The following is a 27,087-nucleotide window of genomic DNA, read 5'->3' on the forward strand; positions in this document are numbered from 1 at the left end:
CAGGCTTATTTGCTGTAAAAGGGAACTGAACCCAGCAGCATTGACAGACAGTCTCTCATCATTGCTGTGCTGGATGATTGCCTCATCAGGCTCTCTCTAGTCTTATCACCCTGCCTCATTCCAGCAATATTAAAATATGCTATATTTCTTCCTAACAGCCAGTAAAGCATGGCATATAAACAAGCTTTTGGGTGGTGTATCCAAATACAGAAACAGGCCTTGGGGAAGCGATGCTCCCCAAATTAACAAATTGAATTCTGAGTAGTTCCTGCTCCTGTTGACGTGTGGGGCAGTACTAGTCCCAGTTTTAGGGAGCGGGATGTCCCCAGTCTGCTCACTCCATAGTGACTCTTCTGTTTACTGAATTCACCTGCAGACAGCCTGCACCAGTGGGGTGTCTGATCCAGTCCTCTAATGTAATAACTTTAGTGGACTGCTTAGGGAGAAGAAGCACAGGCTAAACGCATTTTGGGAGGACCCTCGCAATAGTGAGTGTCCAGTGATGCAGTGATGGGGGACCGGCTGGCACTCGCGATTGAGCATTTCAAAGTGAGACAAGAAAAAAATAGCAAATAAAAGCCTTTGAAAAACAGAAACCTATGAATGACACTATGCGTTGACAGCCAAGGGTGAGAATAAATACAGATTTGTTGTGTCATTTTGGACTCCCATTAAAGACCTGGTCAGTAACCAGTAGCCAGCTGTGCTTATCTTACAATCAACGGGTTTTCCCAAAGGTTTCTTATTGAGTCTGAGACTAAATATGTCAGGGAAGGAAACCTTCCTCTTTTTACTCATTCGCTAACGAACAGGTGCTCGCTAAGCCAAAAATAGGCAGAGAAAAAGAACATGAGAACAAGCAGGAGAAATGAAAAAAAGAGAAAGAACAGACAGAAAAGGACAGCGAAAGAAGACGTGACATCTGCAGCCAGATGGCTCTTGTCTTTCACTTCCCCCTTTCTCTGGTCCAGAAAGGGAGGTGGCCTTTTGAACATTTCACGCTTCTTGCACATTGTTTCTTTAGTCAAGGTGTTTGTTGTAGCTGCATTTCACTGCTGGCGTTTTTGTTTTTCCACCCGCATAACGGCAGGACCGTTATGACTGTTACAGGTTAGGGTCCGCTCAGCAACAACAGCTCCCCGTAAAGCGCTCGTCTTTCCATCTGCTGAGAGTAACCCGGACGGGGAATAACCAAGCTGTCTCTCCCCTCTGACTGCACAGGTTTCAGAGCGAGCAGGCGGCTTTAATACGCAAAACTGGGAAAAGCACGTGGAACCGGTACGAAAGCTCAGGGCGGAAGCCCTTGTCGCTTTTGTTTTTACCCAGCAGCAGTCCACACAAACATGGCTTCACTTCCATGTGTGCAAAAGCCAATATCGCTGTAACCTTGTAACCAAAATCAAGTGCTGGGCATTAGCGGTACAGCGGGGCAGGGCTGGGGTACTGGCTGCTGTGAGTGTATGTTCTCCCCACGGTGTAGGTCAGGGGTGTCCAAATCAAGTCCTGGAGGGCCGCAATGTCTGCAGGTGTCAGATGTGGTTTCTTTACAATCAGAAGCCAAATGCGGCCTTGTGGGCAGGGTGTGCAGGTTCCCTAGCCAATCAGCTTAAACGAAGCACTGCTGAAACACACCAAACGTCAGCAGACACTGTGGCCCACCGGGGCTGATTTCTGACATCCGTTCAGTAGGGGGCGCTGGCCATGTGGAGTACTTTCGGCACCCTTGCCTATTACAGTGTGAACAGTTTCTAATGCATGTTGTGGCTCATAACATTCTCACAATTTTGCTGTGTGATTTCCTGTTGCTTAGGGCAATCAAAACGTGACTGACAACTGGCACCTTCATTTGTGCTGTCTAACCTTTGTTTGTTTTTGGCTCTAGCACGAAGGGCAGCTTGGAGGATTGTGATTTTGTCTGGCATGAAATGTTCCAATACAATTATCAGTGATTTTCCTAGGCATAAGGCACACCACTAACTTTGGAGTGGGAAGGGGCTCTTAATAAACTAACATCATCAGATTCAGCTTGCTATTAACTCGTAATGGGGTATTAAGGGAAAAACTGCACATGATGTTTGTCCTGAATGCCGTCTGAAAGAACATTTTTGGTCATTGCTTTTAAGAGAAAAACTGACTAGCTTGCAGAAGAAATTCTTAAAGCACTTATTTACAAATTCATTAAGATGCGTAAAGCTCTGTGACACAAACCTTTTTAGCATTACCCAGTGAGGAATCAAAAATGCCTTTACACTGGTATTTATTATTACTTAAATTTACATAAAGTCTATGATTTCTCAAAATATACCACAACTAAATATCACAAAACTGGCAACAGCTATGTCCTACAAAGCAAGTAGACATAGTTCTAGTTATTTGTCATTGATTTTGTTTTCATGGTTGCAGATTAAAAAAGAAACCACCGCCAAAACTTCCCACGAGAGACTATAACGCAGGTAAGGCACCTGCTTTGCAGCAGAAGGGCAGAGCCCTTGTAACCACGCCGGTAGGCGGTCTGAAACCTGCCGCGCTGCCCACAGCCGTCTGGGGCGCGGCCGCCGCGTTCTCCTTGCCTTTTCGCGGTCGCCTAATCGCACCCGACCACTCAAACCCGCACCTGGAGCAGAGCGGCGTCTGCTCTGTACGAGAGCACAAACGGTGACTCACACCCGCCTGGTGTGGAGGCTGAGGCCCGCGGGACTGGTGATGTCAGAGGGGATTTCAGCAAGAGTCCTGTCAGCACTGACAAACACTGCAGCAACAAGCTGCAGCGTGACATGGGTGGTGATGTCACAGCACAGTGCACTACACGACACACCCCTCCTCTGGCATGCGTGGGGATAGCCGAGAGAAACAGCCATGGGTACACCGAATGATGAGGACCGGTGCAGGGAACCAGTACCACATGTTTTGTTGCAGCCTGAGCTCTAACTCACACACACATGAATGAATGCACAACCGCATACATGTTCTGAGTGATACTGAGGTTATGGAGGCAGTTCACAAACATGCGCCTAGACTGATGGTTATCCATTAACACTATGCCCCTTGCCCACTCTGCTAAGCATGCTAACAGAACATCACGATCCTGATTCCCCTCTCTATGAAACATTAACGTGACACTACTGCCAGTACTCATATGCCAATGTGTATATATGTATATATACATATATATAGCCTATATATATATATATATATATATATAAACATGCCTTCTCTGCCATCTTTGTGTTGCCCTTCTAGATGAACACGAGGACGGTGAGGAGTGGTCGGGATCTGAGTTTGTAAGTCCAGTGTGTCAGTATGTTCACTGTCTTCATTAGCTCTCCTACATATGCACAATAATACATAATATAGTCAATATTATTACATTCTAATATAACTTTAGAAAAGGATAATAGTAATAGTATTATACGATATACTCTTTACCAATGGTATGCAACTACAGTATATGTAAAATAACAAGGGATAATGTTTATTGAGTGCCATGTAGGAGGAGTTAATCCTATCTATCTGTCTGCTTGATTGGCACTAATATGTCAGATGTAGGTTTAAAACAGTGGTAGAACACTGAAATGTTGACTCCTGTGGTGGATATTTACCAATAATATAATAATAGCGTTGTAGTTGCGATGGAAAAAGCAATAGCATTGCTTTATTGGAAAATTCAACTTGCTGAGTAAACTTTGGCAATTTCAGCTAAACTCACTAGACTGTTCATAAATAAAAAAGTAGCTCTTGCATTTAATTGTAGCTCTTGCATTGTGGGTCAAAATAAAGGCCAACATTGATTGAAATTTGAGTTGAATGTGTTCCAGGACAGCGACACATACGAGGACCCCCTAGAGGACCACGATGACAACTACGAGCCTCCTCCATCTGAGCAAGAGAAGAGGGTCTTCACCCCTGCCCCATCAGCCTCCTTTCCCAGGGGGGAGTATGTAGGTAAATGTCCAAAAAGAAACTTCCTTTCCCACTGGCTTACAATACTCAAAAACTACATTACCCATACCTATAACAAAGACCCAAACTTCATTTTCTTTGTGGACTCAAAATTACTCTATCGGTCCCTCAACACTTGAGCCAAAATTACACTACCCATATGACTACACTGTCACACATCATAAACTACACAATCAAATATTCCTCTCCCATATTCAGAGACCAAAACAGTCATACTTCACTCACAGAGGATCTCAAGATGCAAGAGACAAATACAGCCATTTTACTGAAATAAAATCATTTATAAACTAATGGTTTTTTCGGATGTTATAGCCACTGAGTTTCGAAACCGTTCGCTGAAACTGACAGATTCTTGATCTACATTTGAAAATATTTACAAACATACATAAAATTGCATATTTTGCAGAGAGGAACATGTCAGGTTTGTCAGAAGGTAACTGAGAATTCCCAGCAGTATTCAGTGGACCGTGATACTGGGCTGCAGGGGGTAAGTGTTATGCAAATAACGACATCTCTCTTTGCTCACCAGATAGCCTTCGAACCAGGGCCAGCCAACCCCCCAGACACCCAGCCCACTCCCCAAGGGACCACAAACCACTGCTGCCCCCGAAACATGCCCGGCCAGAGGACGACAGCGTAAAGCGAGCTCTTTATTGCCTAATCTGACTGATTTTACTCTTAACTGTGTGCTATTCGTATATCTGAACATGCAAGGCATTCAGACATGCTAAATACAGAATAGAATGGAATAGACCTTTATATATGCTAAATTTTCAGGGGAGTGTGGAAACTGGCTTTGCCTCTGTCATATTGTTCCATCATGTATTTGTTGAGAGTTGCTTTTATCCAGGGTTACTTTCAAAATCATCTCACATTACTAATTTTCAGAGCACGGTGCACATATCTAGGGCATCTTACAGTGCCACTGAAATTCTGAAAATGGCAGACATGGCAAAGCCTGCTATTTTTCAGTGACATTCCTACTTGTTACTCTTTATGTTTTTTTTTTTTAAACCTGTCAGATCTTCCAAATTTCAATCCCAGAATGCACTGCCAACCTAAAGCACCACAGCAGCATTTTGACCTATTGTGCTCTTGTGTTTCCAGGAGGATTACATTGACCCAGAGGAGGGAGAGGATGACAACTACATCGATCCCTCTGAGAACACTGCATCAGGTAAAGCACCAGGCCCGACAGGTTCTGCACTTACACACACCTCACTGTCAATGGGAGCTGCCCTGCAGACACTTTCAGAAATAAGAAGCTATTTTGACACAAAGAGAAATAAGAAGTTATCCCTTTAAGGTCATCCTCATTTAATTCTTAATTAATAATGTCTTACCCTCAGACCTTCCATCAGCAAACAGAAGAGTCAAGCCTGCAAGAAACCACCTCCTGGTTTCCAAAACCAAGCTGGAACGCTCACATAGTCCAGGTGTGTGAATATATGTGTGTATGTGTGTGTGGGTGTGTGTATGTTATTGAACTGGTGAACATCGCTGCCTATCAGTCACAGTGGGATACGTCGTGCATGGCAGACACTGCAAATAAAACTGAGCTGAGTATATTTCATTGTGCAGCACTATACTGCCTACTATACTTCAATAAACAATGTCCAATACCATTTACTATATCACACTATACTATGTACAATGTTGCACTATTTGATTTACTTGAGTATGGGTAAGATTTTGAAATATTTCCTTAGCTGTATCCCAGAATTCAGCCAGAACGTCAGTGCTGTCTTCTTGTGAAAATCATTTGTAGTGACACAGCTGGGATCTGCACTTTTCTTTGAAATCTGGAATTGAGCCTAGTGGGAGGTTTTCACACAAAGTCTGCACACATGGGATCATAAATCTTGACACCCTTACGAAATGTGTGACATGGCTTATTTTTGAATTAATCAGGGTTTTAGTACGTTACAAGTAATTCACGGCAGTAAGGTACAATCTTATCAGCAAGGAAAACTTTCACATTAGTTTTGATGCATTTTCTTTAGGAAATAAATGAAAGATGTAAAGCATAATCATCCGTCCCATCTGTTGATTTGTCTGTGACCTCAGTCGTTATGATCAGTTCTTTAATTTTGAGTTCATGCAAAGCAGTGGTTTGCGGCACATACTTCTGTCAAAGCTGTGTAGCTGATGTAATTGCACTGCTATTTATTACATGCTTGTTGAATACATCAAAAAATATATATTGATGTATTCAACATAAAATAATTTTTATGTTGAATAGATTAAAATAATTTTATGTTGAATACATTAAAAATAAAAAAATAAAATGTTGCATGCATAAATAAATGGGCATAATTTGGGGTAATCCACTTTTTCCAACAGAATCTTTGTACATAAGAATGCATCTGTTAAATCTTGAATGAGATCCAGCCATGCTGACAGACAATTCCCTGTCAGTGCTGATCTTAGACCTTGTTGATGATGTTTAATTGTTTGTCTGCTGTTCTCTTCTTGCCTACAGTGACACCCGTTGGACAATAGTAGAAATACTTTTAGGTCATGTGACACAAACTGCTGGCCCTAACTATGAACACTGCATTTAATTCATATCTGTGTCAAAGCAAGTGCAGTTTCGTTTACTGAACTTATGTTAATGAAGCACGCCCGTCATTTTTTATACATTTTCTCCACACAAATTTGTTCAGTCCATTCATGTGAAGGACCTACACTTCTAATAATATTCAGCTGGCAAGAATAAAGCGATGTGGAATAGATGCTGTTTTTTTCTAGTGAGTTGCATTCAGCCAGCACCTGCATATGAAGTCATCAATGTCTTTATCTCTCTTAGATGAGTATGAAGTTCCAGACCTAGAGGTAAGTTGATGCATAGTTCATAGTTGCTTTTCAATTTCTGACTAGATAAGTAGCACAATATTTATGACCATAATATACAGTGAGATATTTTTAAATTACATTTATGGATGATAACTGTGTTTCCTCCTTTCAGTAGCATATTGAATGGAGTCATATTTCATGGTGCCTAACTGGTTGTATTTTCCTCTTTTCGAAAAAGGAACAATCACCTCCAGTAAGCAGGTAAGTGAATTCTTCATCAGCCTCCTACTGCAAAAAAATTGTTTTTTTTGTTTTATGAAAAACAGCAGCAGTTTTTGGCAAGTCGTTCACTGGGAGCCTTCTGACCTTTAAAATTTATTAATGTGGGGTTTATTCTTGATTAATTAACATGCTGGTGTGGATCTCTAAGGTTACATGCTCAGAGAGATAGTTACCACAGTTCAGAAAACTGGGAGCAAAGTAGTCTAGTACCTCAGGCACAAAAAAACAGCCAAGTTGTAAAATAAATGCACAAGCCAAAAAGATTATTCATTGCAACTACCCTTACTCTCCTTAATGACCAATTGAACAGACAAGCAAATACCTGGTGTCTAATTTAGCCCCTAATAACATGTATTGATGATGACTGGGAGAGAAAGAGAATCGATTTCAGGAGAAAAACTACAGCAGCAACAGCTTTTGTTTTGGTGTTAATTCAAGTTCTTTTTTGCATGCTGTGGCATTTGGTCAGCACAGATTGTAACCCTCAATCAAAAACGCTAAAGCAAAGGAAATTCCAAATGAATGCATTTCCTGTTTTAAAAGGTCAAGCGTGCATCTAAGCCTCCCGGCACAATGTACACCCCCTAGAGCCAGTCCAAGGTAGGACACCCTTTTTATTTTTTATTTTCATCCTGTTATTTTCACCTAATGCAGGCTTTAGTTTTCCAATGGGGGTACGTTTTGATCATTTTTTTGACGGTGTAAACCTTAAAATAAATGGGAAATTGTTCCACGTAAGAAAGATAACTTATACGAATGCACAGAACACATAAGCAATTTCATTATTTTACTGTACAACCATGGATTTAAATATGATGTGTGTTGACTCCAGTTTCTAGGAAGGCAAAGTCATAAAGATGAGGAATGAATCTAGAAGCTATACTGGCTTGGGTTACCTGGAGTCTCTAGTTACATGATGCTATGAAGGGAAACAAAACGTTAAAGCTGTTTTCTGTTTGCCGTCCTGTAGATTCCATATCAAGAAGCCTCCTCCTGCTGCTGTACGTACTGCGTTTGTGTGTGCCCCCCACCCCCCCACACACACACACACACGCACAGACACATGCAAACACACACACCTACAAACAAAAAACAAGCACACACACACACACACGCTTGCGCGCGCATACACAAGACCACAAGCTCACACAAGGTAAAGCAGGCAGAAATGTATTCCAACAATGTTGGAGACTGAAATCAGAAGTGGTTGCAGTGCACATTCGCCACTGGCCTCAGCTCTCTTCTGCCTGCCAAAAACCATTCAGAGCCATTTTTTGCTGTTTCTAACTCTGAAGACATTCCTGCAGTGGCAGCCTAAGCACTTCCATTAAACATATGCAGACTTTTCACCACATCACACCACCACGTCTGCATAATAAACTGATAGAACTTCATCTGTTCATTTTCAATGGCATGCCAGATGTTTTATGTTTAGAGTGGTAGATATGCCGTAAAGAATTATATCATTTCTTTTTCACAGGAACCAGTGGAGGATGAAGATGATGAGTATGAAGTCTGCGATCCTGATGAATGTAAATGTCATTATGAATATGGATGTCTGAACAGAGGTGTAATTATGCATGCATGCAGATGTGAATTCATTCAGTCAGACACAAGAGTCACACCAGCTGCAAGGCTGTAGGGAATACTGAATATTCATGCAATTCATTATTTTTTTTGACAAGATAAAAAAAAAAACCCTTCACATCCAATGCCTGGTAAAACTGACTCTGTGGACTTACAACATTTCCTGTGCTGGCCTTGCATGTAGTTCAAGTGACAGTTGAGTCTACAATGATGAAATGGTGCAGCAGAGACAACATTGTACAGTATGATCTAGTTACAAAGTAACCATGTAGTACATGAATGTAGCTGTAAAAAGCAGGACATTAATATTAATTTTCCTGCTCTTGTCAAAGAACCTGTATTCCACAAATTTGATGGTTGAATTATGCCCTCTAGTGGACATCTTTTTGAGTGCAGTTATCAGGGAAATAAACCCACTGAAATCTGTAAAAACCTAGTTTATTGGGCTAAATAGAGCCAAAAGGTGTACTTGAAGTGTCAAAGGTTGGTTTGGATAGGCCCCCCTTAAACACAAATGGAACCAGAATAAGTACATGATAAAATAATTATGCCTGCTAGTTTTTGTTTTCACCCTAAAAGCAGCAGCCAATTCAAACCAAGAAAACCAGGAGATTTGAGCTAACTGTCTGTTCAGCAGGTTCAGTGAATCAACTGCAGACCCCCTTTCCAAATATTTGTAAATATCTAGTCCGATTAGAATTTAGTTCATTTGCCTATATTGTAAATCAAATTTTTGTACAGAAGTGTACTTTATGAAAAGAAAAAATGTATTATTTCTGTTTACTCACGTTGTCTTCCTCCCACCCAGCTGACAGTGTGCAGTCAGAGAAGAGTTGTTCTTCGTCTTCACTGACAGTTCCTACTCCACTCCCCAGAGCCTTGTGAGTTCAGTATTTCCTTTGAAAAAGAATGAAACTCATCAAGGCACAGTATTTATAATATCAGATCTGCAATATCAGATCTCCATGCATTGCATTTATTTCTGCCAAACAAACAGATCCATCACTGGAACTCCACAGTTCAATGTTAGCTATCAAGGACCATTTACAGTCACATTATATCAAACCGCCAATAGTTTATATTGGCACACGGATATTTTATTTAGTTCACAGAATACATATATTACTCAGTATGTGTAATATTGAACATTCTTTCTTCCGTTAAGCCAGAGTGTCTCAAAGAATTGAGTGACTCAAAAAATCTAATTTATGAATATTAATGAAATGGTATTTTCGAAAATTTAATGGACCTAGATCAGTTTAGTTAATGGCAAAACTAAGTGATAAAGTCACTTCTGGCTAACCCATATATTAGCATTAATCATCAAAGTTTGAAAGGTCAGACAGACTAAAGGGCCAGATATCTGTTGAGTGAAAGTGTGCAATTGGAGGATTTTGTTGAACAGAAACTCACTCCAGAACTGCTGAGCTCAGTCATTTAAATAGTGACTGGATCCTGTTTGGCGTATCAGGGAGCCGCCATATGTCACGAATGTCCGCAGTCAGCTGTCCATGGAATAATAATGTTGATCCTATGCTACATGCCTCAGAATGTGTGAAGGTCTGATTTTTTCCCCTTTTGTTTTGCAGGAATAAACCAAGTGTTCCTGTAAAGCCGGTAATACACCACTCTGTTACTTCTGATTTATAAAATGCATTTAAATAAATGGAGAAAAGCATAGTCCTCTTTAGTAGTCCTTCAAATGTCCTTTATTAATGTGGCATATCCATGAAGGAGATGGGTCACTTTGACAAAGGCTCTGAGAGTTGCTTTAGTAACTTTCTTAATCTCTTCCATGGATATGCTAAATTATTCTAAAGATCAGTGCCTTGATTTTCTGTTTCTCCATTCCTTAAGATAATTTACCTATTCTAATGAGCATCTATTTGATTAATATCTTACTTTTTGGAAGCTCAAGTCGTGTTCCTTTTTGATCCACTTATATAAAATCTGTATTTGGATACAAGGACATCATGTGACAAGTTCACTATTCTCTCCTTTTTCAGAATGCTTTATCGCCAAAAAGAGAACATGACGGTAAAATATCCTCCCCATCTCATGTCCATTTAACTGCAATGCTTTTGGAGCTGCAGAAAAAAAAAATAATTCCCTTGCTTTGTTTTAAAAATGTACTTAAAGAAAACTTAAATAATACCTGACTGCTTGAATGTGTTATTCCATGCATCCAACATGGATCAGAGTCCTCTTATTACACTTATTAGACACCTCCATTTATGAGTCTCCTGCAATATTTGGTAGGCATTATCACATATGCTTTGTGTACTGGAATACTCAGCCATGTATAGCATGTAATATGTACTTGTCCCATGTGTCACTCTGAAACAGCTCGGCCAATGCCCATGAAGCACAATGTCCAGAGTGCCACACCCCCACCCTCTGAGGCCACACGAGCAAGGTAGAGATACCAAAGACCTTTCCATAGTATCTTTTATCTTTTAACAAAAAAACATATTTCCAAAACTATCCACTCTCTCACAGTCCTGTGTTACGGGTATGTTGATCTTACTGTTCTATACATTCACTCCCACCTGTTGTTGAAGTATTACAAATCACATCGACACACCTTTACACCTTTGAGTTGACACCCTGAACGCCCTGGCCCGAGGTCAGGCACCGAAACCCCACCCACCCCACTCCTTCTGAGCTGCCCAGGCTGACTCGCCAATCCTGTGTGCGTCCTTCCAGGTCCCCCCAGGGCCACCGAACCTCCCCCCCTCGGCAGCGGATCTCCCCCCCTCGCCAGCAGACCTCCGCCCTTCTGCACCGGAACTCCCCCCCTCTGCAGCGGACTTCCTCCCCCAGTGAGTGAGGCGTCTGAGGGAAGCGCGGCTGCAGACAGGCCTCTGTTTCCGCCGGCCTGTGCCCGAGCGCAAGCTTTCGCTTCCCCCTCCCTGCATTCCTGTAACTCAGCCTGCACGCGCTCCCACTCCCGCACTTTCAAATAACCCGTCTGTTTCATGTTCGGTTGTCTCTTCAGAACCGCCCGCTGACAGGGGGAGGTCGCCCGGGGCCAGGACGGGGACCAGCACTGCGGAGGAGGTAGGCCAGAACCTCACAGTCCCCCGCCACTCCCAAAAAACATCACTATGAGACTGTAGCACTCTAAACACACATGGTGGCAGTGTGGTATTACGGCTTGAGAACTGGGCTTGTAATCTAAAGGCTGCAGGGTCAATTCCCAGGTAGAACACTGCTGTTGTACCCTTGAGCAAGGTATTTAACCTGAATTGATTCAGGATATATCTAGCTGTATGAATTGATACTATATAAAATGCAAAAACTGTGTAATTACATCTGCCTGTAATGTAATGTAATGTAAAGTAAGCCCTGGAAACAGGGTCCACACCGGTCTTGGAAGACCTTAAAAGCAATGAACTTTGAGTCTGTGAGGCACCGGCACCAAAATAAGCATGTAATCAGCCCTTCTAAAAGCACCCGAGCAGGAGTGCGCTCGCACACATCCGCAGACCCAGTCACTCTGTGCTGCGTTTCAGGAGGCCGGTGTGCATAAGAAAGCCTGGTACTCCAGCACCTGTGACCGGCGCTCAGCTGAAGAGGCCCTGACGCGCTGCAGCAAGGTTAGTGGGAGTCGCCATGACGACCGCGACCGGCAGCCCAGCAGGGCAGCATAAAAAAAACAAAAACAGGCTTTGGCTTCAGCCGGGGAGAGAGGGCCTCATCTCATCGCCAAAACAAAACTCGCCAAACTGCGTCTGAAGAAACTCAAAAGCAGTGTTTGTATTTCTTTGGAAAGTCAAATAATTTGTGCACAATTGTAGATCCAGATCCCAGAACTGTAATAGAGTTCAGGCAAAGTCTAAAGCCACCTGGCTGCACTAGAATCAGAGCTGTATTTTTTTGTCTCTGATGGTGGCTTTGTCGACACCTCTGGTTGTAGGAAGGGGCCTACCTGGTCAGGAAGAGCTCCGGTCAGGACCCCAGCCAGCCTTACACGTTGGTGGTGTTCTACAACAGCAGGGTCTACAACATCCCGATACGCCACATCCCAGCCAGACGCCAGTATGCCCTTGGGCGCGAGAAGACAGGAGAGGAGGTGAACCATCTTCCCGCACTATTCCAACATTAAACACATCGCATAGATCGTTCAGTTAGGCTCATTAGGAACACTACTTCCTGGTTTCTATGTGACGGCTACAGTGAAGATAGGGACAAGGACTAATGTGTGATGAAGATAATTCTACACAATAAGGGCAAAGCTAGCAGGAGAACTATGTATAAGGGTGTATGTAGGGTATATACATATATCCACTAGTTCCCTTAACTAATATAATCAGTCATGTGACATTCACTTTAAGCATTATATAAAATACTGATATGGAATGATTTCATAACACAAAAACAGCATGGTGCACTTACCATAGAAATCTGTTACCTCCGACTTTGTGTTGCCACATCCAGCAAGAGATCTGAGAATTTTTTGTCAATAAATAACAAAGAGCGATAGCTTTTACAAAGTTTTTTTCTTACAACTTTTAAGACTGATAATACACAAACTCATTCATGAACTTATATCAAAGAGAAAAACACATCAATGGCATTGTAAATTCTAACGGGTGTGTCAGTCTTAATCACTGAGAACAGCCCATCTTTGCTTCCAACATCACAGAGAACTAATCAGTGAAATTTTTCTTAACACACAGGTCTTTAAAAGCACTTATTTGTCGAGCACATCACTGAGAAATGTCTGTGTGTCTGTGTGTGTGTCCGTCTTTCTCAGCATTTCAGCAGTGTCTCCGGTATGATCGAGCACTATCAGAGGAAGGCCCTGGTGCTGATCGATAGTCAGAGCAACACCAAAGACTCCACCCGGCTGCTGTTTGCCGTGAAGCCCTAGGAGCAGAGCCCGGGGCAGGCCCAAGGGTGGGCTGCACTGAGTACTTGTGGGTGGCAGCAAAGTGCAACAATTAAGCACCCGGGGTTTAAACCGAAAGGCTCCAGAGGGCACTGTTGTTCTACCCATGAGCAAGGAACTCAATCCGATTGGTTCAGTAAATTTTCAGCTGAATAAATCGACATCTTGTCATACATTTCAAAATTGTTATAAGCTGGGTGGGTTGCTCCAAATAAGTCAGCTTAACAAATTAGTAAAATACTGATGATGTAACGGGTTCAAAAAGGAATGCACAACTCCGAAGCAGAACGATACAGTGAAATACACAGAACAGGGAGATCCTGCACTGCAGCCCGAACAACGGCCGTGTTCAAGAACAAATACGTTTAAAAAAAGAGAAAAATTCTGCTGAATATGCTTGAATATGCCTGAATTTCAGGTCTTAGTTTAGTCACATTCCACAGGGGAGGAAAAAACATTTTATTTTACACAAGGCTAGTCACATTGTCCTTTTGTTGTATTGACCGCGATGTGTGGATGAATATGGAGTATTTGACTATTGTTAAATTACTAGATGTTCTTAAAATGTGCATATACAGTCTTACAAGGTTTTATGTAACGCTTTTAGGAATATAGATTTAGAACAATTTTGTATAAAGATATCCAAGTTTGTTTTAAAAGTGCTATTGATTTTGTAAGAATCAATATTTTGTACAAAGTACTTTTCCGCAATTCATGCAATTAAAAGCATTTGTAATTTGTAGTAGAACTGTGTCCCAGCTTTGCAGAAAGCAAAAGACCCCCAAAAAAAGAATAGTTGTCCAGTCTCTTTCTCAAAGTATATACATTTATTACAAATCTGCTCAAACACATCATAAATGCCACACGGGAGAGAAACAGTACAATATAGTGTTGATCTGTAACAGAGCTCTTTCAGGCACTTGGCGTAAAAAAATAGATTTGTTATCTTGGAGCACTACTGAGCTCATCTCCCTGACCTACTGGAAAAAGTCACAAACAATTTGTGTGTATGTGCGTACGTGTGTGTTCATGTTTGTTTGTGTGTGTGTGTGTGTGTGTGAGAGAGAGAGATTGTTTTAATTTAAGGATGAACAATCAGTAAAAAAAAAAAAAGCAATGGGTATTTGGTTGTTTGGTGTGGTGCTATGAAAGTGTAGGGCAAGCTGAGTGTCCAGACATGGGCAGACGCACTGAAGCGAACCAAAGCGGTACAGTGCGGACGAGACGATGTCACACAAACACGTGCAATGGGTCAGCACCTTGTGTCCTTTGGGTACGTTAAGCCACAGGTCCCAGAAAGCCCTACATGGCCCTGGAGTGCCACACTTTAACAGGAAAAACGTCTCGATCGGACTGTGAGCAGGACTTCTACTGGGGACAGCAGAGATATTTACAGACATGCATACGGAAACTGAGACGCTACTCTGCTACTCCTTGTGAGGTCACAGGCAAATATCCTGTCAAAAAAGTGCAAACAAAAATTATAGGTTTTTCTTTTCAAGTTACAGTAGGAGGGATTTATACATACGCACTTTTATTGATGAACTTACTCATAAAAATAAACACCTTGTTACACACCAAGTACTTACAGTACTTACTATCAAAATGACAACAGTCACAATCTGTAACGTCAAAGTAAAAACTAAAACAGCTTTAAAAAAAAAAAAAAAAAGTGTATTCATCCTTCATTTTGATGACTCTTTCCTGGTCACTATTGCATATACAGTAGTTTTGGAACAGCAGTTAGGTTTGATACATGCCTGCTCAACATCATACCTGCAACACCTCGAATACTTGCCCATTACAAATTTCCACCTGCCTGAAGAGAAACCTAATAATCATATAGAAACAAATATTTTGTATACAAAAGCACTACTGGTATTCAAATAGCAAGATCTTGTTTTTTTTCAGTTTTTTAACATTTTTCTGCGGTACTGTGAAGCATTACGTTGCTGAGATCATTCAGCAAACTATAATTTTAAATATTTGTCCAGACAGACGCAAAATATAACTTATGGAGTGGACCACAATTACGTGGGCACAATCCCCATGCAGTCGCAAATGGACTCCAACGGAGCCATCTTTTTTGACTGAGAACATAATAAAAGAAAGACGAGTCGCGTCAAATCAATGGCCATGCGCTGTGTAAAGGTATAGATGCGATAAGGTCATCCTAGAAAATGAAATCGCTCTAATCAACTGCTCCATGAGGCAACATATCCAGTTGCTCCCATGCACCATTGTTACAGTCTGCCAGGAAAGCGCTTGGCAATGAGAACTTGGAAAGAGACCCAACGTGGATGTACAAACCGTGTATGAAGCCTTCTGCCCAGCACTAATTTATCCTGGTATTTTCATTTGTTTTTAGTTATATGCGTTTCAGCTCTTTTTCATCATCAGATTCAAGCCCAAATTAGACATAAGCTGTAAAAGAAAATAATAATAAAAAACTTAAAAAAAAAAAAAAAAAAACTATATTACGGAGTTGTTAGATTAGGGTTCTTGCAGAGGTGCGTGGCAGCAGTTAAAATATAAATACACTGACTTCTTCAACAAAGGATTCATGGGTCGAAAATATAAAACACTGTATTTACAAAATGAAAATGTACAGAAGGTAACAGCTTTTGAAAATGCTTTCCACAGGAAATTTTGTAACGCACACAGGATATTTGCCACTCAAATATAAAAAGAACGTTTTCATATGTATATACCCGTAAACAATTGATTAACTGTTTATGTTGAAGACTCCTGACAATGTGCCAGAAATATATTAGGACCCAGGAGTAAAATATGCAACTACCATGTACTGCTGGAATTTTGATAAATTAAAAAATTGAACAATGTTCTAAGGACAACACAAACAACTTTTTGGGAAAAGATGGAGGAAAGGAATGAAAAAACAATGGACACTGATGAAATAAATCAATGCTCAGTCTTGTCAGAAATACAATTAAAAATTATGTAAATAATTAATGCGAAGGTGGAGGTGAGGATTACTGACATGATTGGAGTTTTTATTTTACATATTGTATCTTTAAAAAAAGCTATCCCCTGAGTTGATCGGTACGTATATGTCTTGGGTGTTGCACAAATCAATGACCGTTGATTTAAGACATCTTTCATTACAAGAGGAAGGAAACATGATTTTGTATTCGCCCAAAATATAGTAGCACTTACAAGTGCTACTATATTTTGGGCAAATGCAAAATTATGTTTCCTTCTTCATGTAATGAAAGATGTCTTAAAACAACAGTCATTACAACACACAGCTGTGGCAATACTACCCATTTATAATGACTTTGATGTACCTGACATCAGCCCAAAGTAGCAAGTACTTTAATTGTACACATATTGCTGTCCGTCAACTGTGTACTCTAAAAGCTCTCTTATCTAATCGCTTTATATACAAATTCAGTGTGTGCAATGTTTATGGTTTTCACATTTAAGTTCAATATATACATAAAAAAACTTTTTTTCCACGGTCTTTACATTTGGTTTTAAGTTGCACCGGCCACAATGAAGACTATGGAGTCTCACCTAAGGAACAACTTAAAACTACTACCCTTTCCTCTTCAGTCACCGAGAGAGAAGACACACTTCTAATAATTTCAGTATTTTAAGTTAACTGAGAGGAAAAATCGGATGGTTTTCCCATAGCTCTTTCATTATGCGTGACCTGAAACAGCTGAGCACGTGGACATAAAAGACATGAAAGTCAAAGAACCCAATGAGGTGGAAACCTGACTGAAACAGAATGGAGTAATGTTCTTAGGGCTCTTAGGAGAACAGTTTGTTCCAGTCTCTAGTAGCCTCCATTAGATGACGCTGGCCGTGACCTATCCACTCCTCCTGGTTGTCAAAGATTCGACCGCAGAACCAGCAGCTGAACTTAGACAACCACTCGGTACTGTCGGAGGAAGCATTCACCACCTTGTACTTGTTCCTGCTGGTCTTTTTCAGCCGCAGTTTCAGGATGAAGCGCTCCCTGACCGTGCCCTCTGGGCGGATGCGACGGCCGTGTGTCGCGTGACAGTTAGCTGACGGGTCTCGTCTGAAGGCGCCGCAGTCCAGCTCAGAAAGGGCATCAACAGTCCTTTGAGACAATGCCACCTTAGTCACCTCGCCCCTGAACTTGTTGACCGTTCTCATCAGGCTGGCGACCTCGGGGATGTCTGCGTCAGGGTGATTGAGCACCACCACGGGCTGGTTCCGCCTTGGGCACTTGACAGGCTGTACCGGGCTAAGCGGCAGCAACCTCAGCATCCTCTCCACCTCCCTGGGTGCTGGCTCCCAATACACAACAGCTGGGGTCTCCTTTGATTTCTTACTTGAGAGCCTCCTGGCTTTGGCCGGGGGCTCTAGGCTGTCCTCCATGGATGGCTTCCTCGGCCTCTTTCGTTTGGCCCCCTGCTGGTTTCGTCTCGGGGAAGGAAGCCGAGCTTTCTTGAGTTTGCAAGCTAACCCCTCCCTTCCCTGTTTCTCACTGGCTTTTCCTAGTGCGGGAGCTATGGATGAGAAACTTAGAAAGGGGGAGGCCATGGCCAGAGTTTGGACAGGATCTTGTGATGACTCTGAAGTTTTTGTCCCTGTGGAGACATTCAGAATGGATTGGTTGGATGACATTAGCAGATAGGGAGACTGCAAACTGCCAGTGGTGGCCAGATAGATCGGCTGGTTGGCATGGGTCTGTGCCGTAAACCCACCACCTGCTACACCACTGCATGAGGGAAGGCCGGCATCGGAAGAGTTTCGCACGATCTTAAGAAAGACACGACTGCCCCCACTGTCGTTGGTCAGGCTGTTCTGATTCACCGTTTTTCCCTCTGGACTGTTCAGCAATATCCCAGACTTAACCGGTGATACGTATCTAAGCAGGAAGGCTTGACGGCCAGCTTGTAAAACTGTTGGCTGTTCCGAGGAATTCACCGGTAAAGCCAAAACGGGTTTAGACTGCGGAGTCTGCACATTGCCAGCCGCAGAAACTGGTCCTGTGCTGGGTTTTGTAGCAGCTGAGGCTACAGCCACTGGTCTCTGAACCAAGTAACACGTGGGAGGATTTGCAGTCCGTTCTTTGGAGAGGGACTGAATTGGACTGGACAAAAACAGTGGTCCCTTCAGAGGCGAGCCATTGACAAGGAAACTACTTGTGCTGGTGCCTGCCCCCTGCTGGGCAGTGGGGCTAAGTGTCGTGCTGTCCTGCCCACCACCGTTTTCCAACCCACCACCAGCTTCCTTGTCACCCAACACCTGTGCAGCTGTGCCTATCCTGCCATTACTCAGTGTGAAAGTCAGTGCTGCCGTTCTATTGGATGGCCTTTCACCTCCAGGTTTCAGATAGGAAACATTTATTGGGGGAACAGACCCGGTGATTAGCTTAAATCCAGGACTGCCCCTGAGCTGTACAGGTACTGCGTACCCATTCTCTGCAGCCTGTAGAAAAACCTGTTGCTTACCATCGGACAGATTAAGGGGCTGGAGGATCCTGAGCGTGGTTGTGGGGGTTCGGATTGCTTCATGGGCTGCTGTGGTTCCGATCCTCTCCTTCTCCAGCTGCTGGCTGATAATAGCATCAGAATGCTCTTCCAGAATCTTCCCCAAGATGGCTGCATTATTTGAACTTCCTGAAGCCTTCTCTCCACCAGTTAAGCTGGGTCCCTCCACATTTTTTGCAGTATGGTCTTGTGGTTCAGAGGGAGCATCCTTGTGTTCCTCTCCTTTCCCTGTCTTAGCACAGACTTCATCGATGATAGGCTCAGAACATTGTTCTTGGGAATGAAATTGAGCCTCCAGTGTGGTTTTTAGCCCTTCAGATGAATCCAGAGTTTGACATTTAACCGCAGACTCTTTGGTGTCCCCCTCATCTTCAACAGTTGCTACACATTCGTCAACTTCAATTTCATTGTCCGGCACTTTTTCAATTGAAGGACGATCCGAGTCCAGTGGTCGCTGTCCAGGCAAGTCAGCGCATGCTTCTACAGTTTTGTCTTGGTCCTTCAGATGGTCTTGCAACTTCTGCAAGGGCGAGCTTTCTGGTGTCAAGTTCCTGTCATGTGAAGGTCCCAAAATATGACAACCATCATTCTCAGGCTCGACAGTCGCAAGTTGCGCTGACTGCTGTTCATCGCCAATCAGAGAGACATCAGAGGAAAGACTGGAGGTGTCCTTTGAGTAGTTATGAAAATTGAAGACCTCTTGACTCGGAGAACTTAGTGGGGATTTATTTGACATGCTCTCAATGGTGTCATTATCCAAACAGTCAGATTCATCTGGATCAGTGTGTTTGGGTGTACTGTTTTCTAAGCTGGGATGAGTGACAACAGGAATGAGGGATGAAGTTTCACCGCTGGGTGAGCGATCGTCCTTACACCCAATCAGTGAGCTCTGCTCCGTCACCGCACTGACCGGAGACACACCATTTGCAGCAGGTGATGAAGATGGAGGAGCAGCTGTGTCTTCATCTTTATCTGTCTCACCTGGCAGCTGTTCCTCCTCCACCTCTCCTCCAGTTGTTGACAGTAAGTCATGCTCTTGCTCCCCATTCTCCTGTGCTTGCAACTGCACTGAAGTTGAGGCAATGTCATTGTTTTCCCTCTCGGAAGGCAAGGAGCAGGGGCTGCAGAGCGGTGTCACACTATTTGGGGATACCTTGGGATTGGGGGAGACCTTAGAGTTGGAGGAATCCAGATGGCCACTGGGTGGGGCTGTTCCTCCTTTAGAGCTGGCCAGACTGTAGGTTTCTCCCTTGCAAGAATCCAGCGCATTGCCATCTGCTTCGTTCTCAGCACCTGATGAAGCTGATGCCACTGTCGTTGCCACCAAGGACTCCTGCATTTTGACAGAGGGTTCTTGCTTTGTTGACGGTATGACTTTGAGGACCAGATGTTTTTTGCCATCCACCATCTTGAAGCCCATCACTTTTGTAGTGCAGTTAGGAGGGATGGTGATTTTGTTTTTGACCATGAGTACAGTGAGCCCATTACTGTTTGGGTTCAGAAAGCTGGTACTGGGTGGGACGGCTGGCTCCTGCTTTGGCTGTGACATAGCAGGAACAGTTTGGGAAGTGTACTGCTGTTCGGACTTAAGGGCCTTTGCCCACTTTTTACAGTCTCTCTGAGCTGCAACAGTCCTCTCCAGAAACTGCTGGGTTTCCTCAAGAGTCTTTTCTGGATTAGCAAGCCTTCCGTACTCGTCCAACAGCCCCCCTCCAGACAGAGCATGTAGCCCCTTAGACATCCAATGAGTCTGTCTCGCTGGATTCTTGGTCAGTAAAAGTTTTAGTCCTGGCGTTGAGTTCACTAGTGTTTTCTGGCCATCCTCTGAGGCCCTCCGCTTGTTTAGGCGCTCCATCTCCTCTCCGTGGACAGCAGCCATGTGTTTTGCAACGTAGTCCTTCCGCGGGGCCCCATAGTCACAGAACTGACAGCTGAAGGGGTTAGTCCCCAAGTGAGACATAATGTGTTTCTGGTGGTCCCCGCTGCCGTGACTGATATGCTGACACTTGCTGCACTTGTAGAGGGCGTCATTGTGCCGGTGCGTGTGCTGCACAAACGTCCCCACATCCTTGGTGGAGAACTTGCACTTCTCACAGCGATAGTATCCATTGAGGCTGTGGAACATGTTGAAGTGTCTGGTGAGCTGCAGGAGAGTGTACTGGATGCCATCATTGCAGATATCGCACCGGACAAAGGTGTCTCGGTGGCCAATGCGGTGCCGCTGGAGGCTGGAGAAGTCGTGGGTGACGAAGCTGCACATGTCACATGGGAAGGTTGGTAAGCTTCCTTGGTGAACTCCCTGAAAATGCTTCAGCAGGTCGTTGGGGCTGAACGTGGCCTGGCCTGTGCACTCGGAGCAGATGAACCTGAGGATTTTCCCCGAAATGACAGGCCCTGGTGCCGCGTCTTGGCTCCTAATCGGAGGCCTCTTGAAGGACTTACGGGCTGTCTGGGCCTTGTTTTTTTCCTGGCCCTCCTCCGACTCCTCTGCGCCATACCCTTCATCGATGTTCTGAATCACTGGCAGCTGGACTGCCACCTGCTTGAGGCGTAGACGTTTGCGCCAGTTTCCTGGATCCTCCTTCTCCACCTCCTCACTGCCTTCAGGCTCATCTTGAGCCGTGTGGTCAACCTCCATACTTTAATTCCTACTGGCTCCTAAAAAAGATGAAGAATCCAAGCTGTGATTTGAAGTTCAAAAACAAAAGCACCAATCCAAAACCAAGCATTCTTACAAAATACCAGGACTGAACTCATAAAAAGAGCAACATGGCATTTTGTCTAGCTTGTCTATAAATCCTAAAGAATCTTAACTGATAGTCAAAAGGAAGTCTGACTGTGATTTTTATAGAAATTCAAAACAAAGTTGCAAAACCTCAATGACATTTTTTATTTCACTTTTTATTATCTCACTTACCTTACTCAGTGATGAAGTCAACTTGAAATAAATAGTTACAAAATTATTTTTTTTAAGTGTTAGCAACACAAGTGTCAGCTAAAAGCTCTCAAAATAAAAGCTAAAAAAAATGTACATTCAGCTTACATTCTACCAGTACATTGTCTATTTGATGTCATAGTACTGCCAGTAAGAATGAACGTAAAGCATGCTGATCAACATTACTGGCTTTACAAGGCAGCGAAATGCAAAAAAAGGCTCAAAGGGCCCGTCTGCTGCTCACGTTGCAAAGTCCTCTCTGACAGATAGGCCTATTCTGATGCTGATGTATGAGGAAATGGAAAGACCAAAGCAAGGCCTCCAACTGTTTTTCCTGACTTCACAACATTACCGAATGTAACGCATATACTTCAAAATTCATTAAGCTACCACTTTTAAAGCCAAATTTTTAAATACGGTTTATAAAACCCTGAGCGATTACGGGCCAAGGAAACCTCCATGGTATTATTATTCTGATATGGGTATTTGTGTTTTTTTACAATAACAAAATAGTACATTTATGACTAAAGAAGAAGAACAATAACAACGTACCACTATGCAGGGCTACATTTAGGCTAATGGCCTCTAGATGCTGCAAACAAACTGGTTTGTACAACATATTGTCCGACCACTTAGAACAGTGTTGTTGTTTATAACTTTTCTGAAAGTATCTAAACCTGAAGGTGGAGCGAGAAGCTGTCCGTCATAGACGAGGGTGGGATTTTATTCAGGAATTCAGCAACTTCTGTGTGCCTTTATAACTGCAATACATAGTGTCATAAAAATTGGCGAGCACACTCACAATTTTTCTTTCACGATGTTCAGGTTAGTACCGTACTTCAGCTTCTTCTTCAGACCAGTTTACAGTTAAGCAATCTATAATCGGACAATGGATATCACTACATTGTCACCAACATTCCATTCTCACTCGACTTTGATATTGAACGCTGTCGCTCATAAACTGTTTAAACATGTAACATAAGAAGGCATTGTAACATGTTTAAGTTTGGGTCAAAGTTCAAAACAATTTAAGTCTCAGCAGTGGGCACAACAATGACAGCAATGAAGACAGATCATCCATCACTCAGTATAAACTAAAAGTCATTGCGATCTGTAATTAACTGCGATAATCCTTGGTGGCCATGACCATACATCGCCAAACTGTGAACTGCCCTTGTTTACGGATGGTTGGCAAACAACATGTGAGAACTGGCAGACCACCTGAAACCATGCCCATTGCAAACCTGACCAATAACTGCGAATGTTGTGTGGAATCCAATTTGGAATCTCACTTTCGGAAAGTTACAAAAACCTACCCAAAGTTTCAAACAGCAGTCTGTTTGAAGCATGTGGAAGCCTTAAATCACATTACTTTTATTTATCCATCATTACTGTTTTTTTTAACCATTTTTCCCTCAGTTACTATTGCATGCAGCTATGTTTCATAACACATTTTGTTCAAAAGGTAGGCTATATGTGTACATATGACTCCTAGCCATAAACAACAACGAAACACAACAATGCAATGACCTGCATCTTTCTTATATATTGCAAATCCACATTATTATTAACAAACAGTGCAACTCAAGTGTTAGCATTTGACCTTTTGATAAAGATATAATGAAATATGTCCACTGAATTGCACAATACAAACAACAAGTGAAGGAAACAAACCAATCCTAAATATTTATTTAGAAATAAATCTCACTTTGTAGTAAGCACCATGTGCACACACAAATACACTAATGCCTAAATCAAAAGATCCGTCTTTAGTGTACGCAATACTGAACTTCAAATATTGCCAAAGTAACCAGGAAGCAACAAACAGCAACACCTGAAATGAATCTGCCTCGTGCAGAAGCACATAATGAAGCTGACCAAACAGACCTCGTACAACAAGTTAAATGTAATACCACCAGTGAGAATTTTAAGAAATAATGAGGCCTATGCAAAACTCTAACTTTAAAGCAAGTCACCAGTAAATTCAAAAACATACTTAATGGTGAACCACTATCAGCCTTATAATAGTGAAGGATGCCACAGATCTGAGAAGCCGATCTTCAATCTGAACTGAACGGACTGCCCTGCACGCATATCCTAGTCATAAAACAATGGCCTACGGACAACAAAATCAGTTCACCAGATAACATTAATGGCTGACTTGGGCATGTGTCTCATTTAAACCTTCCATGTTAGCGATGAAAGCCCATATTGATTGTTCTAAACACAAATCAAATCTAAACTAGGCTATAGACTACTTCTTTTTTTTTTTTTTTTTTTTTTTTACATGCACCAGATATACATACTCTCTCACCCTTTTGACATGAATTAGCCAAAGCCTTTTTTTCTATCCAGACCCTTGCATGAAAACACAAGAGACTGGAAGTCATTCATCAACAAAGTTTAAAGTTTTCACTCCATTGTCAACAGGCACAACAGGTCAAACCTGATAAGGACCATAACTCCCTATCAATACCAACCACCCACTTCAGCAGAAAGACATTTAACAAAAGAAAAATAAACAAGAAAGCAACTGTAAGATTAACCTTAGCAGCAGTCTCTAGGTTTATGGGAAATGCCTCAAACTCCACTAGCGATGACATCACTGCCAAGGGCCAAAAACTGTGAAGGGGTTCAATCAATTGTTGCAAATGTATCATATGCAAAAAACCTTATGAGTTAATTGTCATAATTACTTAAATTTGAAAAACTCGGTCAGCCAGCATTAAACATGGAGAACAGAAAGTGAACAGCAACTTTTCATGAGTGCTACTTTTAATTTTGATCTCTAGTTGACAGTAACTGGTTATGACTTCTAAGCTTCTGCTCTCTGCTTAATAATTAAGTAAAATGTAATGTTTTGTTCTACAAGTCAAATTCAGATTTTTCCTTCATAAGTTCATGTCTGTGCTGATCCACTTCTCCATGAATGTGAAAACATATAGGCCTAGTTTGCATTTATGTTACAGTGTAAAACAGGGAGGCATCAGCATTGGCCAATTTGGTCAAGCAAACATTGGTTATTTATATAACCAATGCCCATAATTTCTATTTTGTGCATCCTTATCTCTATCTAGTATCTAAAAATAAATCTTATATTGTTCATCAAAGAGTAGGACAAAGCCATTATGCAGTTACACTGAATGCGCCATTCCTCTGAAATGCCCTGGATGACATCTCGGTCAAACTGTATACCTCAACTCAATACTCAGCTAATTCCTTTTCTCAGTAATTAGTGCAGTTTGGAATCTAGTTGCTGTTGCTGTTGTTGTTGGTGTGTATGTGTGTGTGTGTGTGTGTGTGTGTGTGTAACATATAATTTACAATATGAATGCAAATGCAAAGCAACATTTACACTGCTTTTATTATTATTGTTTTTTAGTGTTATTGATATCACTTAACATGTTTGCCTTTGTAAACCGTTAAAATAACTTGCGTCTCTTCAAGGAAGTCCTTCTTTCATAGTTCTTGACCCAAAAACGTTTCGAAGACAGCGTTAACGTGATTTAAATGTATTACCAAAACATAATGAATCAGAAAACAACTGACATTCGAAAATAGGGCCTCCACAGCCTGCCTGCCTTCTACTTCCAGTTCACTTTTCAATAGATATGTAATGCATTATCCAACTTCAAAGCAACGCGGACGAATACATTGTAGCTAATATGTAACCACGTTTTCGTTCTCGTAACCAGTTCTATTTATTTTATGCGTAGTTCTTCACTGAAACTCGACATGGTTCGACGACTCTACGAATACGAACAAACGCTTGATTTCGACAAGAAATGGAAGATTGCAGGGCACTATTTGATAACAAAATAGAGCTAGCTTGCTAGCTGCCCCCACCCACGCTTAAAATAAGTAAGATATTTTGCATTTTAAATAATTAAATTGTACATTAATTCACGCCCAACATATGCTTGATGCGTATCAATAAAGTACTCAATTGTTACTTTTAACGGAACTCCGAAAACTAAGGACTTTGGTTTAATTTACCTTTTCGTTTCTCTTTAGTCTAGCAGGTCAGTGACGGCGGCCATGACAGTTCCATCCGGGTATGTGGGCTGAGCTCTGTCTCTGTTGCAAGGGGATCCAAAGCCAAAGCGGATGAATATGGATTACCTGAAAGAGTGCTCTTTAGGTTGTTTATTTTTCAGCATTTCGTGGGAATATGTTCATGCCTCGTGTTCTTTCTTCATTATATAACGCCTCCATCCGAAAATACACTTTAGGAAATGCGTTGAAACTCTGTTTTGCCGTGGGTCATGCGGTTACATGTGCCTTTTCTTTTCAAATTGTATCTACACAGTTTATAACTGTAGTATTAGCTCACAGTAGAATGTCAAACAGTTCAGCCCCATCTCACACGGTATACAGACGCGCCATTATCCACGAGGGAACTAAACTACGTACAGACGAATTGTGTCCCAACATTCGAACATTTGTATTCATTACAACACAACAAGGAGATTATAAATGATACTTATTAGGATAAACCATGTCATCCTTAGTTCACTAAAATTGTAAGTAGTTTATACTCTTTTTTTAAGTAGGGAAGTGTCTGTATTTGTATTTCCCTTACAAACAGGTCCACGCCAAAATAATAGGCCTAGCTAATAATAATAATAATAATAAGATATTAATAATGACAGACATGCACCTTTTACACAAATTAGACGGGATGCAGGTATTCCTATTACAAAGGTAAACACTAACTGATAGAACAACTGAAAAGTATAAATAGTGTTGGCTTGTCAAAAGCTGTCTGCTTCTTTATCTGGTTGCATTGCTCTTAGTTGTCGATATGGTCCTACTTGAGAAAATTTATAAAGCAAACCAAGGTTTTGTGTTGGTGGAGATTAGTTAATCTTTTCAGCGATGAAAAAAGGTAATTGTATCCACCTTTCCTATATATGCAGACATTCAAAATATTTTTTTATATTTTTCACATAAGTCTTTGATGAGAAAAACATGTTGCATTGAAAATATTTTCAAAAAATATGAATTTTATTTTTAATGGCTTCTGCACAGAACAGGTTTCAGCAAAGTAGAATAAACGGTCCTTGAGATTAAGACCAGAGACATATGTCCCCTACAGGGGACAAAAATGAATTACGAGGTTTTAGGAGGATACTAAAGAT

The 27,087-nt window shown here is 41.9% G+C and overlaps 2 protein-coding genes across 9 annotated transcripts in view; one reads left to right on the top strand and one right to left on the bottom strand.

Annotated features, from left to right (window-relative positions):
• Positions 1 to 14,264, top strand: part of blnk (B cell linker) — a 30,307-nt gene extending 16,043 nt beyond the window's left edge. For 3 of the 6 annotated variants that reach the window (XM_035399901.1, XM_035399904.1, XM_035399903.1), the window contains 21 exons: positions 1,222 to 1,278; positions 2,404 to 2,453; positions 3,241 to 3,281; positions 3,816 to 3,942; positions 4,490 to 4,596; positions 5,068 to 5,137; positions 5,310 to 5,396; positions 6,770 to 6,795; positions 6,995 to 7,017; positions 7,582 to 7,638; positions 8,009 to 8,039; positions 8,519 to 8,570; positions 9,434 to 9,506; positions 10,215 to 10,242; positions 10,632 to 10,662; positions 10,972 to 11,041; positions 11,332 to 11,447; positions 11,624 to 11,685; positions 12,141 to 12,224; positions 12,545 to 12,700; positions 13,385 to 14,264. In XM_035399901.1, the coding sequence (XP_035255792.1) occupies positions 1,222 to 1,278; positions 2,404 to 2,453; positions 3,241 to 3,281; positions 3,816 to 3,942; positions 4,490 to 4,596; positions 5,068 to 5,137; positions 5,310 to 5,396; positions 6,770 to 6,795; positions 6,995 to 7,017; positions 7,582 to 7,638; positions 8,009 to 8,039; positions 8,519 to 8,570; positions 9,434 to 9,506; positions 10,215 to 10,242; positions 10,632 to 10,662; positions 10,972 to 11,041; positions 11,332 to 11,447; positions 11,624 to 11,685; positions 12,141 to 12,224; positions 12,545 to 12,700; positions 13,385 to 13,501 (1,465 nt within the window). In that variant the 3' untranslated portion in view covers positions 13,502 to 14,264. The remainder of the gene's footprint in view (positions 1 to 1,221; positions 1,279 to 2,403; positions 2,454 to 3,240; positions 3,282 to 3,815; positions 3,943 to 4,489; positions 4,597 to 5,067; positions 5,138 to 5,309; positions 5,397 to 6,769; positions 6,796 to 6,994; positions 7,018 to 7,581; positions 7,639 to 8,008; positions 8,040 to 8,518; positions 8,571 to 9,433; positions 9,507 to 10,214; positions 10,243 to 10,631; positions 10,663 to 10,971; positions 11,042 to 11,331; positions 11,448 to 11,623; positions 11,686 to 12,140; positions 12,225 to 12,544; positions 12,701 to 13,384) is intronic. The other 3 variants (XM_035399902.1, XM_035399906.1, XM_035399905.1) reach the window with 1 other exon arrangement.
• Positions 14,265 to 14,327: 63 nt separating this feature from the next.
• On the bottom strand, positions 14,328 to 26,032 carry LOC118217832 (zinc finger protein 518A). 3 transcript variants are annotated; one of them, XM_035399900.1, is made up of 3 exons: positions 25,943 to 26,032; positions 18,973 to 21,669; positions 14,328 to 18,105 (listed from the first exon to the last, which is right to left on the bottom strand). In XM_035399900.1, exons 2-3 carry the CDS (start codon positions 21,647 to 21,649, stop codon positions 17,297 to 17,299), a joined length of 3,486 nt encoding a protein of 1,161 aa, XP_035255791.1. In that variant the 5' UTR covers positions 21,650 to 21,669; positions 25,943 to 26,032; the 3' UTR covers positions 14,328 to 17,296. The 3 variants fall into 3 exon arrangements, with proteins under 3 accessions (XP_035255791.1, XP_035255789.1, XP_035255788.1); XM_035399898.1 differs by adding an exon at positions 22,749 to 22,822 and having other exon boundaries at positions 14,328 to 21,669; positions 25,943 to 26,003; XM_035399897.1 differs by having other exon boundaries at positions 14,328 to 21,669; positions 25,943 to 26,031.
• Positions 26,033 to 27,087: the final 1,055 nt, after the last annotated feature.

This window comes from Anguilla anguilla, chromosome 18 (assembly GCF_013347855.1).
Source record: "Anguilla anguilla isolate fAngAng1 chromosome 18, fAngAng1.pri, whole genome shotgun sequence".
NCBI classification, from domain to species: Eukaryota; Metazoa; Chordata; class Actinopteri; order Anguilliformes; family Anguillidae; genus Anguilla; species Anguilla anguilla.